The sequence below is a fragment of the Ahaetulla prasina genome, chromosome 1 (genome assembly GCF_028640845.1).
Source record: "Ahaetulla prasina isolate Xishuangbanna chromosome 1, ASM2864084v1, whole genome shotgun sequence".
NCBI classification, from domain to species: domain Eukaryota; kingdom Metazoa; phylum Chordata; class Lepidosauria; order Squamata; family Colubridae; genus Ahaetulla; species Ahaetulla prasina.
The window spans coordinates 300,797,819-300,811,070 of record NC_080539.1 but is presented as its reverse complement, the minus strand read 5'-3'; the positions used below and the strand labels follow the sequence as shown (position 1 = coordinate 300,811,070).

Sequence of the window (13,252 nt, the reverse complement as noted above, 5' to 3'; positions counted from 1 at the left end):
CTTTAATGCACATCTCACTATGCTTTGGAGGGGAGGGAGGAGCAAACACAGGAAGAAATTTACCGCAATGGATTTCACAATTTACTCTGGCCTCCAGGTCTAATCCGAATGGGATTCATGAGACTCCAGCAGGAATTTGCAGCACTGTCAGACCCGAGAGTCCTAACCAGCAGCGGGATAAGAGAAAGTCCAGAACTACTCCTACCCCCACCAAAAGTAATATCTGTTCCTTCTGCTCTCATTCGTTGGCTGGTTGTTTAAACTTCTCCCTTTGGAGATGCCTTCTCTCAGAAAAAGATGGAGTGGTACTCTTCGGCTCTTTCCAGTCTCTGGACAATGTTCCTGTTGAGAGAAACTGGTGTGGAAAAAGGGGTTTTTAGCTTCCTGTACAAAGTGCTGAGAAGAGCCAAGACTTGGTGCTCGGCATTTCCTGATTTGCTACGGTTTTGTCATCAGCACCCGGAGAGCGCTTTGCACGCGATTCTCCTAAAGGGTTACCAAGAGTGCTGTTCCGTGGGATAGATGGCTGGGGAGGCTTCAGTACCCTGGACAGTTCCCTCTCGGCTCCCTGTTTTGGTTCAGAAACTGACTGAACTGCTTTAGTGCGTGTTCTCCTTTTCTTTTAAGAAAAATTACCTTCCTCTCCTCCCCGAAACTCATTGGATGCAGGAAGAGTCCCCCTCCTCATTCCCTTCCCAAGCTCCCCCTCCTTTCTCTTTAATGCACATCTCACTATGCTTTGGAGGGGAGGGAGGAGCAAACACAGGAAGAAATTTACCGCAATGGATTTCACAATTTACTCTGGCCTCCAGGTCTAATCCGAATGGGATTCATGAGACTCCAGCAGGAATTTGCAGCACTGTCAGACCCGAGAGTCCTAACCAGCAGCGGGATAAGAGAAAGTCCAGAACTACTCCTACCCCCACCAAAAGTAATATCTGTTCCTTCTGCTCTCATTCGTTGGCTGGTTGTTTAAACTTCTCCCTTTGGAGATGCCTTCTCTCAGAAAAAGATGGAGTGGTACTCTTCGGCTCTTTCCAGTCTCTGGACAATGTTCCTGTTGAGAGAAACTGGTGTGGAAAAAGGGGTTTTTAGCTTCCTGTACAAAGTGCTGAGAAGAGCCAAGACTTGGTGCTCGGCATTTCCTGATTTGCTACGGTTTTGTCATCAGCACCCGGAGAGCGCTTTGCACGCGATTCTCCTAAAGGGTTACCAAGAGTGCTGTTCCGTGGGATAGATGGCTGGGGAGGCTTCAGTACCCTGGACAGTTCCCTCTCGGCTCCCTGTTTTGGTTCAGAAACTGACTGAACTGCTTTAGTGCGTGTTCTCCTTTTCTTTTAAGAAAAATTACCTTCCTCTCCTCCCTGCAGATTGATTTTTCAGCCGGAATTGATATCAAAGCCTTCCCTCCCCCCCCCAAATAATCACCTAGATTGAAGGAGAAACTGAAGCCTTGAAAGGTAAATTTCAGCACCTGGATAGATTCTATTATTTCTACATTTTGTGGATTGAGGTACACGAAAAACAAAACAGTAGCAGAGTAGATGGTTCTATTTTTTCCCCCCTCTGCTGATTTTAGAGACTGAATATACATAGGAACTCGGATTTTCTGTAAATGTCTGCTTGGATTTGTTCTAGCCTAGAAAAGGGATACAGATTTTTTGCTTTAAGCTCTCTCCCCTTCCCATCGCTCAGTGCACCTTCCCCCAAATTACTCCATGTTTTGATGTTCATTTAAAGTATTCCAAGTTTGGCTAAATGTCTAATTTTGATTCATCCATCCACCTGCCCTGTAATCTTTTCCACGTTTCTCCCCTCCTGGAAGGTTTAGAGGGACTCGTTTTTAAAGCAAGCCACTCTATCTTTTGGTGGCGGTTAGTTATGATTTGCCATTAGGAGACAGGAGGATAGAGACTGGCTTGGAACATGCTGTACAAACACTGGCACATCAATCATCTGCAGTGATTTTTTTTTTTAAAAAAAAGATTGAATATTCAGCTGAGAGTTTTAAAAGGAGCCTCGTTACCAAGAAACTTTGGCATCAAAAGGCTTGGAAAACCCTCTCCGGATCTCCCCACCATAGCTGATACTTCCTCAACAGCATGGGCATTGGTTTTCCTGTGTAACTAAGGGTGAAAAAAAACCACCATCCCTCGGGCATCGCCACATCTGGCAGGGATTTAAGGGCTTCAATCCAAGCATCACTGCAATCTACAATGGCAAATGAACCGGTGATCCTGAATGTTTATGACATGGTGAGTAAGAAGCAAGCAGATGCCTTCGTTTCAAGGTGGGAGGTAGGGGAGACAATTCTGGGATATGATTGGGCAAGAGAATCTATTATGATGAGCCAAGCAGCATGCACGGCACTTGGCTGGGCTGTAACTCCAGAACCATTGGTGACAGAGAAGCTACTGTTGCCCATACCTGGGTTTCTTCAGAAAGTACTGTGTTTTGAAGGGAGCCCATCTCAACAAAGATGCAGTTAAGAATTACTATTGGAAAGATTCTTTCTTTTAGAAGCCCAGGTAGAGAAAAGGCTATAAGTTGTATGGCTTATATCCTGAACTGGATGCCCTTGACTTTCTAGGCAATGAAGTGCTCTGGACTAAGAAGGAAGCTTCAGAGGGGTGAGGGTGGGGGGGATAGTGTAACGAAATACTTTGATATACCAGAGAAATCCTTATAAAGCCTGGTCTTTTTTTATACAAATAGGATTGTTCCAAAATAACCGTGCAATCTCTTGCTTAGCATTCCACCTTAGGACCTCAGGAGTCTGACTGAAGAAATTCTTTCATGCATTTTGGAAATGTTTTAAGATGAACTTTAACACCAGGGGAACTGGTTTAATTGGCAAGTCTTTTATCATGGCTTTATAGCAAAGTTCAGTTAATTGTGTACTATTATTATTTTAAAAGCATTATTGGTATCTGAACATATTCTCTTTAGGTTGTCTGGATTAACAACTTTTCATTGCTTTTCTACACTGGATCTTTGTGATGCTGATAATAAGTAGAGACAATATGTTTAGAGTCAATAGGTGGGGGGAAAGGCTATTTGGATAATAGAGATCAGTAACATCAATAAAAAATCAGGAAAGTCTGAAGTACACTGGTAAAATTAATTTATATCTTCCTCTGGATTATCAGTATTAAATTCTTAATAAAAGATACTTTCACAAAGGAGCTTGAATTCTCTTGACTAATAAGAAGTTTCTTCTGTTGTTGTTTTTTTCTTCCAAGACTCAAAGGATTAGCAGATGTGCAAAATAATAACCAATTTGATTGTCAATTTAGATTCAGCTACTGGCTTTTTCTAAAGTGCTCATTTCCACTTCTGAAAAATTTATGAAGACAAAAGCTCTATTATTCAATCAAGATATGAATTATAGTAAAAGGTTTTAGTGGATTTCAGTGAGAAAAGTCCTGAATGGAAGAATCAGCTAACCTTGGAATATTCAGTAATTCTCCATTTGTTGGTATTGGTTAATGCAAAGTTGTAATTGGAAACATCATTTTGTTTCTGGTGTTTAGGATCTCACTGTGATCTTAAGCATCTCAGTTCACTTTGTGAACTTTGTTTTCAAGCTGATTTCATAATTAATAAATGAGATATAAGAAAAAGATTAAAAAATTCTGTGAAAAAGAAAGTGTTGTTCCCATAATGAAAGATAATAATATAAAGGTCTTATTTTATTATAAGACTGAACTAGAACTCTTGCAAATTACACCTTTGTCTTGAATTGCTTGCAAATAAGTAGCACATTTCCCCCCTTTTTTGGTTGCTGGATATATGCTTTGATTATAATCAGTCTGCCACCTGAACAATTACATCCTTTTTCTGTGAACTGGTCAGCAAAGAAGTGCCTATGTGAGAATATTAAGAGATATTTGTGATAGTAATTATGTTCACTTGGTATTGAAATAAATCTGTAATGCATAAGTTAATAGAATTTAATATCTTCAATAACCATTCTCAACTGGGTTCCCTCTAGAGGTATTGCACTGCAAGTCCATGTCCCCCATGTTGGCTCCCAGCATTATTTGTCTTCTTGCATAGGAAGACTGAGGTGAAAGACATGAATATCTCTATAATGTTGTGATAAATATATTTTTGTTATCCCATTTCCCATCTTCTATCTTTGAATGTAGAAATCTTCTTATCCTGCAACCCTATCTATCTATCTGTCTGTCTATCTATCTATCTATCTATCTATCTATCTATCTATCTATCTATCTATCATCTGATTATCCTTCTATGATCCATGAGGCATCATATGTGTGTGTTCTGAGAACAAGCTTTGGCTCAAGATCATTCACCGCTGTGCTCAAATCAATGGCCTTATTCCAGTGATAACAAATTTTGAACATTTGTTCATTGAACATTTTGGCTGGTATGCTCCAGCCAAAATTATTCGCTTCGTATGTATGCCTCCCTGCTGATTTTAATATGAAAATTTTGCAAAAGCTTAAATATCTCTTGTGTTGATTGATGGAACTTAAAAATGCTTGCTTTTAGCTTAATTGGTAGCCTTTTGGAGTTATTTTTCTAGCATGGCAGGTTACCATTTACATCTACTTTGGGAACAATTGTTCACTGAAAAAAATGGCTATAATCTCTTTATTTTATATGTAAAGTCCATTACTTTCAATAGTATGTAAGATGGAATGGGACCATTGACTATTGTTCTTACACATCTTGCTGGAAATTTGATCCAATTGGCTTCTAATTTCAGAAAGAAATATGGAAGGGAAATGGGTTTTATCTTTCACTATACATTTTGAAATGGACTATTAAGCTTCAGAAGTGTAATATTTGGTCTTCTATGACTAAAGAACATTACTAGATCTTACATGCTACTTTGGCATTATACCCAGGATTCAATGAATTCCAATGGTCTATCAATTTAAGTGTGGCTGATGCTCTTTAAATAGCACTCAGTAGTTTTGTTAGATTAACAAAGATTTTCATGTAGTTTAAAAGCCAAGTCAATCCCTATTTTTTGTAACTGTAATGACACATTTATCTTGAAGAATATTTATTTATTTATTGGTAGCCTGCCTTTGTTACTTTTACAAACAACCCAAAGCAGCAAACCTATCCAACACATCTTCCTCCTCCTATTTCCCCCAAAATTTCCTCCTATTTTTATCCGGAATACGAATGTGGTTTGCCATTGCCTTCTTCTGGAATGTTTTTTTCCCCAGTTTCCCTATCTAATCTACAGTCTCGGAATTTCCTGATCGTTTCTTATTTGAAATCTGCCGAAATCACCTAAGTGCTGCCACCTGCTATAAAAATGGATCAGAGCAGAATAAGCTCACTATATAATGTCTAGCGATATAATCACATATTGACTTGCGCCAAGTTGAAAAGAAAATTGAACTACACTGGACTGCTTGATTTAGCTTATATATCCTACTTCTCAAAGCAAATGCTCACATAAGAAGTTAAAACCCCAAGTATGACAAAAATCAAAAGACAAAGTGAAACAATTGGGAAAAGAGATTAAGCAGCAGAATAGTTATGTTATCTTGATTTTTAAAAATGCTTATTTAAAACTGCTCCTAAATCTTCCTTCGATCCTGACCTGCTGACTCAGGTTGACTCAGCCTTCCATCCTTCCGAGGTTGGTAAAATGAAAACCCGGATTGTTGGGGACACTATTCTGGTTCTATAAACTGCTGAGAGAATGCTGTAAAACCCTGCGAAGTAGTAGATAATTTTAAGTGCTATTGCTATCTTTCATAATTTGCACACAGTGCTAGAAAAGATTCATATCTAATAAATAAGGGCCTTTCTTTATTAGGGTTCAGAAAAGTTTCAGAAGATGAGCAAATCATGAGATGCTCTTGTCCAGGTAGGTTTGGATTTATAAAGAATTGTTGGGCTCCATGTTCCCTCAAGAAGGAAGGGCTTCTTCTAGTTTGGGCTGTACCAACTCTGTGAGTGGAAGGGGGAGGGAGAGCGACCCATTCTCTCTTACTCTTTCTAAAACTTGCTACTTTTGCTTTCCCTTTTCCGTCCTTGCGAGTAGGCTACCAGGAAAGAAAGCATGCTTCTCAAATGTTAAACAGATTTAATATAATATAACAACAGAGTTGGAAGGGACCTTGGAGGCCTTCTAGTCCAACCCCCTGCCCAGGCAGGAAACCCTACACCATCTCAGTCAGATGGTTATCCAACATTTTCTTAAAAATTTCCAGTGTTGGAGCATTCAGTGTTGGAGATTTTTTGTAGAAGGCTTTCAAAATTAGATTAAGTATTGCAGATGAACCCAACAGACAAGAAATCTTTGTCAGATAAGAAAGAACTATCATATTTTTTGGAGCATAAGACGCACCAGAGTATAAGATGCAGCTTAGGTTTTGGGAAGGAAAATAGAAAAAAATAATCTGCCTACCAGGTATTCATCTGGCTAGCGTCCTTAGTCTGGTCAGCTTCAGCACATTAGTTTGCTGATTTTTATCCCCTGCTTGGGGGTAAAAAACAGCTTCTAAAGCACAACCAATCTTTGGAGAGAGAAGCAATGAGAAAAGCAGGCAAACCACGGAGATCGCTTCACTCGCTAGTGCCTCGTTAGAACTGCAAAAAAACTTTGCAGCTGAGAGTCAGAGGGAGCAGGCAAAGCAAGGAAGACCGCTTCACTGAAAAAAAAAGCTTCTAAAGCACAGCTGAGAGTTGGAGGGAGCAGGCAAAGCACTTAGATTGCTTCACTTGGTAGCACCTCGTTAGGGCTGAAAAAAAACTTTGAAAAAACTACCTTTGGAGTACAAAATGCACCCAAATTTTCAGCCTCTTTTAGGAGGGAAAAGAGTGCGTCTTATACTCCAAAAAATATGGGTAGTAATAATTTAGGGTTTCCTGGTAATTGCTGGTAACAATTTAGCAACATTCACGGGCAATCTGAAGGAGGTAAACAAGGCAATTGACATCCCACAAACCAATGGTACATTTACACCATTTCTTCCACGATGTCATGATACTTCAAATCATTTATGCAGTAATGTTACAATGGACTGAGATCATTATGGCTCTTACCAGAGTTCCATGGCAGCAGTTTCTGGACCACCTCATTTTTCTTGATTGTCCTCAACAGCAGTTAGATATTCTTTTTCATTCTTGTTTCCTTAATCATTAAAACATGTCATGGTCATATATCCCAGTCTCACACCACTGCTGTCTTAACGTACTGCATCAAGTCCCAGGTTATTTAATCCTAACACATTGAATAGACCAGGGTTCTCCAACCTTGGTCCCTTTAAGACTTGTGGACTTCAACTCCCAGAGTCCCTCAGCCAGCAAAGCTGGCTGAGGAAGTCTAGGAGTTGAAGTCCACAAGTCTTAAAGGGATCAAGGTTGGAGACTCCTGGAATAGACTATGATTGACAGAGTTTGAGCATCATAGCTGGGTTCAAACAAAAACAAACAAACAAACAAAAAGCCACAAACCAAAGAAGCAATAGTTCAAACTATGCTAAATACGAGCCCAGCTAATTACACATGCTGATGAGAACTGGCCACTCATTTTAACTAAGGAAACAGGGATTTTTATTACCATAAAAATGGTAATCAACCATTTTGCGGTTTGTTCAACCTGGGTGAATAAAAGGTACAACTGATCTGGCTTATTATGAGGGTTTTGAATATAATGCAAAAAAAAATATTATATGAATTATATAGTGAGTGTACAAGGCAACATAGCACTCCAGGATGTATGTATTGTACGGGAATTTGTGTCCCTGGGAGAGGGGGAATCGAAGTGCTCCATCAATTGTCACAAAATAGATTAAGTGCAATTGTGGCAGGTGGGAGGGATACCAATTACCATGGATTTAAAGCTCTGCCATGGCTGGCATGATCCTCTTTCAGCACATGGGAGTACTTTAGCCAAAGAAAAGCTTAGCCTGAGGATGAAAGCGCAATTATGAGCATCTGTGCAGATATGAAATAGTTTCTTCTTGAAGCCTTGATGTCTTGTGTATTTAAAGATTGCAGAAATTTATCTTCACCCTGCTAAATAGTTGTTCCAGAAGGAAATACATTGCCTTTAATGAAATGTTAATCGCTGGAGTGGAGAAATTATTTTTTGTCACATAAAATAAGGTGTACCAATATCTAAGACTTACTTTATGAAAATGAATCCTCCACTCTGAAGATAGATTAGGTTTTTCTGTGGCACTTTCTTGACTTGAAAGTGTTGCACACCACGGAAGATATTTTCTTGCTTAGATACAAACATAACTTGAGGAAAAGTTGGGAAAGGTAACTGGCTGTTAGGATGTTTAATTGAACTAGAATATTCCAAAGATTAATAATGGGGTATCTGTCTTCTTTTGCCATCTATGCCAAATCTCATGGAGATTTCTTTAAATAGTTAACATTTGGCCATGCAATCAAAAGGCAAGTAAAACAAGATTTCATGGGATCTTCTTATTGAAAACTTTATCTCAGTTGTTCCTATTGAAAGCAATAGCACTTAAACTTGTATACTGCTTCATAGTGTAACTTTGTTGCTTGTATCCTTACAATTTACATTGACTGTTTCCTAATATGATTTGATTGTTTATTTGTACCCTATGACTATCATTAATGATAGTGATTTTGATGAACGTATCTTTTCTTTTATGTACACCGAGAGCGTATGCACCAAGACAAATTCCTTGTGTGTCCAATCACACTTGGCCAATAAAATTCTATTCTATTCTATTCTATTCTATTCTGTTCTATTCTATTCTATTCTATTCTATTTTATTCTATGCTATGCTATGCTATGCTATGCTATGCTATGCTATGCTATGCTATGCTATGCTATGCTATGCTATGCTATGCTATTGCTTTACAACCCACTCTAAGCAGTTTACAGAGTCAGCATATTGCCCCCAACAATCTGGGTCCTCATTTTACTAACCTTGGAAGGATTGAAGTCTAAGTCAACCTTGAGCCAGTCAGGATCAAACTGCCAGCAGTCAGCAAAATTAGCCTGCAATACTGCAATCTACCCACTGCACCATCACAGCTCTTAACCTGGAACCAAGATAGCTTTAGGTGTAATAGTAGATTTTAGAGGACTCCAAACATTAGTGAACAGAACTAATGCTGCCAGTTATGGGCTGCAAAAACCAGATGGTCATTAGATAACAACTAACATTCAATATTCATCTGGATTTTTGCAGCCCAGATATTGTGGCCCTAACAGATCAGTGATCCATCTTCAGTCATAGAGCTGACAAGGCTTGGTCTAGATGAAACATATGTACTCCGAATCCAAAACAGCATGACCTCAGGATATGAATAGCAGTTATATCTTAAAATAATGTTAAAGGACAGTTTAACTAGAGAGTTCAAGATGCAAACTCCCCAATGAGTTCACACAATGAGTTTAGCTGAATCAGTTAAGACCTAGTAGCCACACTCACCCAAACCATGCTGTGCTCCATTACTTTTAATCCTCACTTGAGTTCTGTGGCATGGTTTAAAATTCAATGCACTGTGTGAATCCAGAAAGTACCATTTACTCTAGTTTCCTTTGAAGCAAGAGAGAAAGAGGAGAAGGCAATCAGTAAAGAAAAAGGATAACTGGGGTTCTTAAATAGAAGCTGTTATTTTGAACATGAATGCATAATTTGTATTTCAAACAGTTAACTCACATTAAGCTCAAGCCTGATAGCCATTACCTTTACCAAAGGCATTCATTTGTGATCATCTTGCGATTGAGGCTTTATATTAGATGTTAAACCAAATTAGGCCAATGTTAGGAATTTTTTCTATGTTTTCTGATATTAATATCTCCTCTGAGTCTGAAATTCTGTTCCCTATTAGGAAGCATCTTTAATGCAGCTTAAATGCTCAACCTAATTAAAAGGTAGGTGGATCAATGACCAAATTGTTCAGAATGGGGGGGGGGAGAGAGAGAATAGCCAACCGTAAAGGAGAATTGGTTACATAAAGGAAGAAAGTCAGCAGCTGTATTTCACCAAGCAAGCTGTTTTATAAAACTGGAACTGTTCCCATAACCCATAGAAAAATAAGACAAATGCTGTGGGAAGGAAGGAAGGAAGGAAGGAAGGAAGGAAGGAAGGAAGGAAGGAAGGAAGGAAGGAAGGAAGGAAGGAAGGAATGAATTTTTCTGTGAAATAGAAATTAGGTAGAGTTCTTAATTGATTGCAATAGGAATAACTAAGCAAGGGTGAGTAACCTTTTATAAGTTCTTGCTCAGTGGTCCAGGCAAGTGGAACAAATGACAATAAAAGTGATTTTAAAATTGATAAATTGATCTCCTATGCCACCAGGAGTGACTTAGCTATGGCTAAACTGCTGATATGTCAGATTAAGCAAGTTTGTGACTGATCACTTCTTTGGCAGTTGGTAACTTCTGTGACTTTTCTTTTCCCATTCTGCCATTTACATATATAGCTGTATATGCACTGCGCTGACTAAGTTCTGCCTTTATTTTATCCATGGATCTTTCATTTTTCCAACTAAGTGCCAGCATTAAAACAACAATATTACTGTGTGAGAAAGCCATAAATGCAACCACACATGTATTTATCAAAGTCAGGAAGGGAAATAAATATTTGTTCTTTGTTGTTGAGAATCTTGTGAAATAGTTACCCAAAATCCGATTACTGAGTTTGTTTTCAGAAATGCATCATAATCAGAAGACACTTGGAATGAGACTTACTGACTGGATCATTTTTTATTCATATTGGACTGAAGCAGTAGTTTCCATTAATGATCCACAGGCAGGCCTAAGGATAAGCACTAAAATGAAATGAAATAAAACGCAACCAAAATTTTAGAAGTTTGCTGGATCATTCAAGGTTTTTGCCTATCCAGCCTGCAATATTCATAATAATACCATCGACCATGGTATCCTGCTGCGCCGGTTGGAGGGATTGGGAGTGGGAGGCACCGTTTATCGGTGGTTCTCCTCCTATCTCTCCGATCGGTCGCAGACGGTGTTGACAGGAGGGCAGAGGTCGGCCCCGAGGCGCCTCACTTGTGGGGTGCCGCAGGGGTCGATCCTCTCGCCCCTTCTGTTCAACATCTATATGAAGCCGCTGGGTGAGATCATCAGTGGTTTCGGTGTGAGGTACCAGCTGTACGCGGATGACACCCAGCTGTACTTTTCCACACCGGACCACCCCAACGAAGCTATCGAAGTGCTGTCCCGGTGTCTGGAAGCCGTACGGGTCTGGATGGGGAGAAACAGGCTCAAGCTCAATCCCTCCAAGACAGAGTGGCTGTGGATGCCGGCATCCCGGTACAGTCAGCTGAGTCCGCGGCTGACTGTCGGTGGCGAGTCATTGGCCCCGATGGAGAGGGTGCGCAACTTAGGCGTCCTCCTGGATGAACGGCTGTCTCTGGAAGATCATTTGATGGCCGTCTCCAGGAGAGCGTTCTACCAGGTTCGCCTGGTGCGCCAGTTGCGCCCCTTTCTAGACCGGGATGCCCTATGCACGGTCACTCACGCCCTCGTGACGTCTCGCCTGGATTACTGCAATGCTCTCTACATGGGGCTCCCCTTGAAGGGCATCCGGAGGCTGCAGTTAGTCCAGAATGCGGCTGCGCGGGTGATAGAGGGAGCCCCTTGTGGCTCCCGCATGACACCTATCCTGCGCACACTGCACTGGCTACCTGTGGCCTTCCGGGTGCGCTTCAAAGTTTTGGTAACCACCTTTAAAGCACTCCATGGCATAGGGCCAGGTTACTTACGGGATCGCCTACTGCTACCGAATACCTCTCACCGACCCGTGCGCTCTCACAGGGAGGGACTCCTCAGGGTGCCGTCAGCGAGGCAATGTCGTCTGGCGACGCCCAGGGGAAGGGCCTTCTCTGTGGGGGCTCCCACCCTCTGGAACGAACTACCCCCAGGACTTCGTCAACTTCCGGACCTCCGGACCTTCCGTGAGCTTAAAACACACTTATTTATTTGCGCAGGACTGAATTAGTTTTTAAATTTATGGGTTTTAAATGGGTTTTATTTTTATATTGTTTTAAATATTCGGCTTTTAGAATAAGTTTTTTAATTGTTTTTACTCTGTATTTATGTGTTTTTATGTGCCTGTTAACCGCCCTGAGTCCTTCGGGAGATAGGGTGGTATACAAATACGATTAATAAATAAATAAATAAATAATATTCAGGCAGGAACTCCAAAATGTTATGAAATTCAATAACTTCATGCAATTTCACCATTCTGAATTTCTTTTAAATGTTTATTAGTTGTATTTATCTTGGGAGTTCTGAAGACACAATCTGGATGCCACATTGCCAGGGGAAATCTCAACATCCTTCCAATGATTATGACGTTCTCAGTCTAAAAAGGGAAACTTAAGAACCCCTGGCACAGTTCTTTCTGGTTCACTGTTTGGGGAAAAAAAATACCATTTACTTTTCCAGCAGATTGGAACACACAACACACACAGGACTTCCTAATTCATGTTAAAAATAACAGAGATAGTGCACATCCCAAGGTTTTGGGAAGCTTTTATCACCAATCTTTTTTTATAACACTTGAATTGATAAATCGTTATTTAGATGCCGACAAAAAACTGTAGAAGCCAAACTCCAAGATGACTCAGAGGCTTACATCATAGGACACAGAAACAATAAAAAAAAAGCCATACCCATCTGGAAAATATAATACAGAGAGAGACAGAAAGAGAGAGGAAGGGAGGGAGAGAGAAACTCTCTCTGATAAACTAACCATAGTACTGGCTGTATTTCTCATGATAGATAAAAAAGTAGGTAGGTAGGTAGGTAGACAATTATCAGTGCAGGCTTTAAGCAGATTTAAAGAGTCCATGGTGTGGGTGGTTGCATCATAGCATTCAATAGCTCTTTTCTCACCGATGGAGAGATTATGCTTAGCAACATTGCTTGGCAACCAGTCTTTGCAGCTTGGGTTATGAGAATATTGCTTGCGCTCAAAAGTGTTAGAGATCGTGCAACCATTTGCAAGACTGCGCACAGTATTATCTTTGAAGACATGGTCCCCAGGTTACCTGTCTTTTAATGTGTGAATAAATTACTTATGCCTGCTTAGGGAATGTACAGACAAATTGTATTCATTACCCATATAAAGGCAATGTTTGAAAGAACAGCACACTCTTCTTTGATCATTTTCCCATTTATAAATAGCACAGTGTTGTCTTGCCAAATACTTCTGGAAAAACTATCACCCATTTTCTGTTGAAATATAAACTTGGATTATACTCTTTGCTACATGCACGAAGCGAAATTTGAGTT

The 13,252-nt window shown here is 40.1% G+C and overlaps 1 protein-coding gene across 1 annotated transcript in view; it reads left to right on the top strand.

Annotated features, from left to right (window-relative positions):
• Positions 1 to 1,557: 1,557 nt before the first annotated feature.
• The window catches only part of LOC131187538 (deubiquitinase DESI2-like), a 51,463-nt gene continuing 39,768 nt past the window's right edge, over positions 1,558 to 13,252 (top strand). The window contains exon 1 of the mRNA XM_058161925.1: positions 1,558 to 2,255. Coding sequence (XP_058017908.1) covers positions 2,217 to 2,255 — 39 coding nt within the window. The 5' untranslated portion in view covers positions 1,558 to 2,216. The remainder of the gene's footprint in view (positions 2,256 to 13,252) is intronic.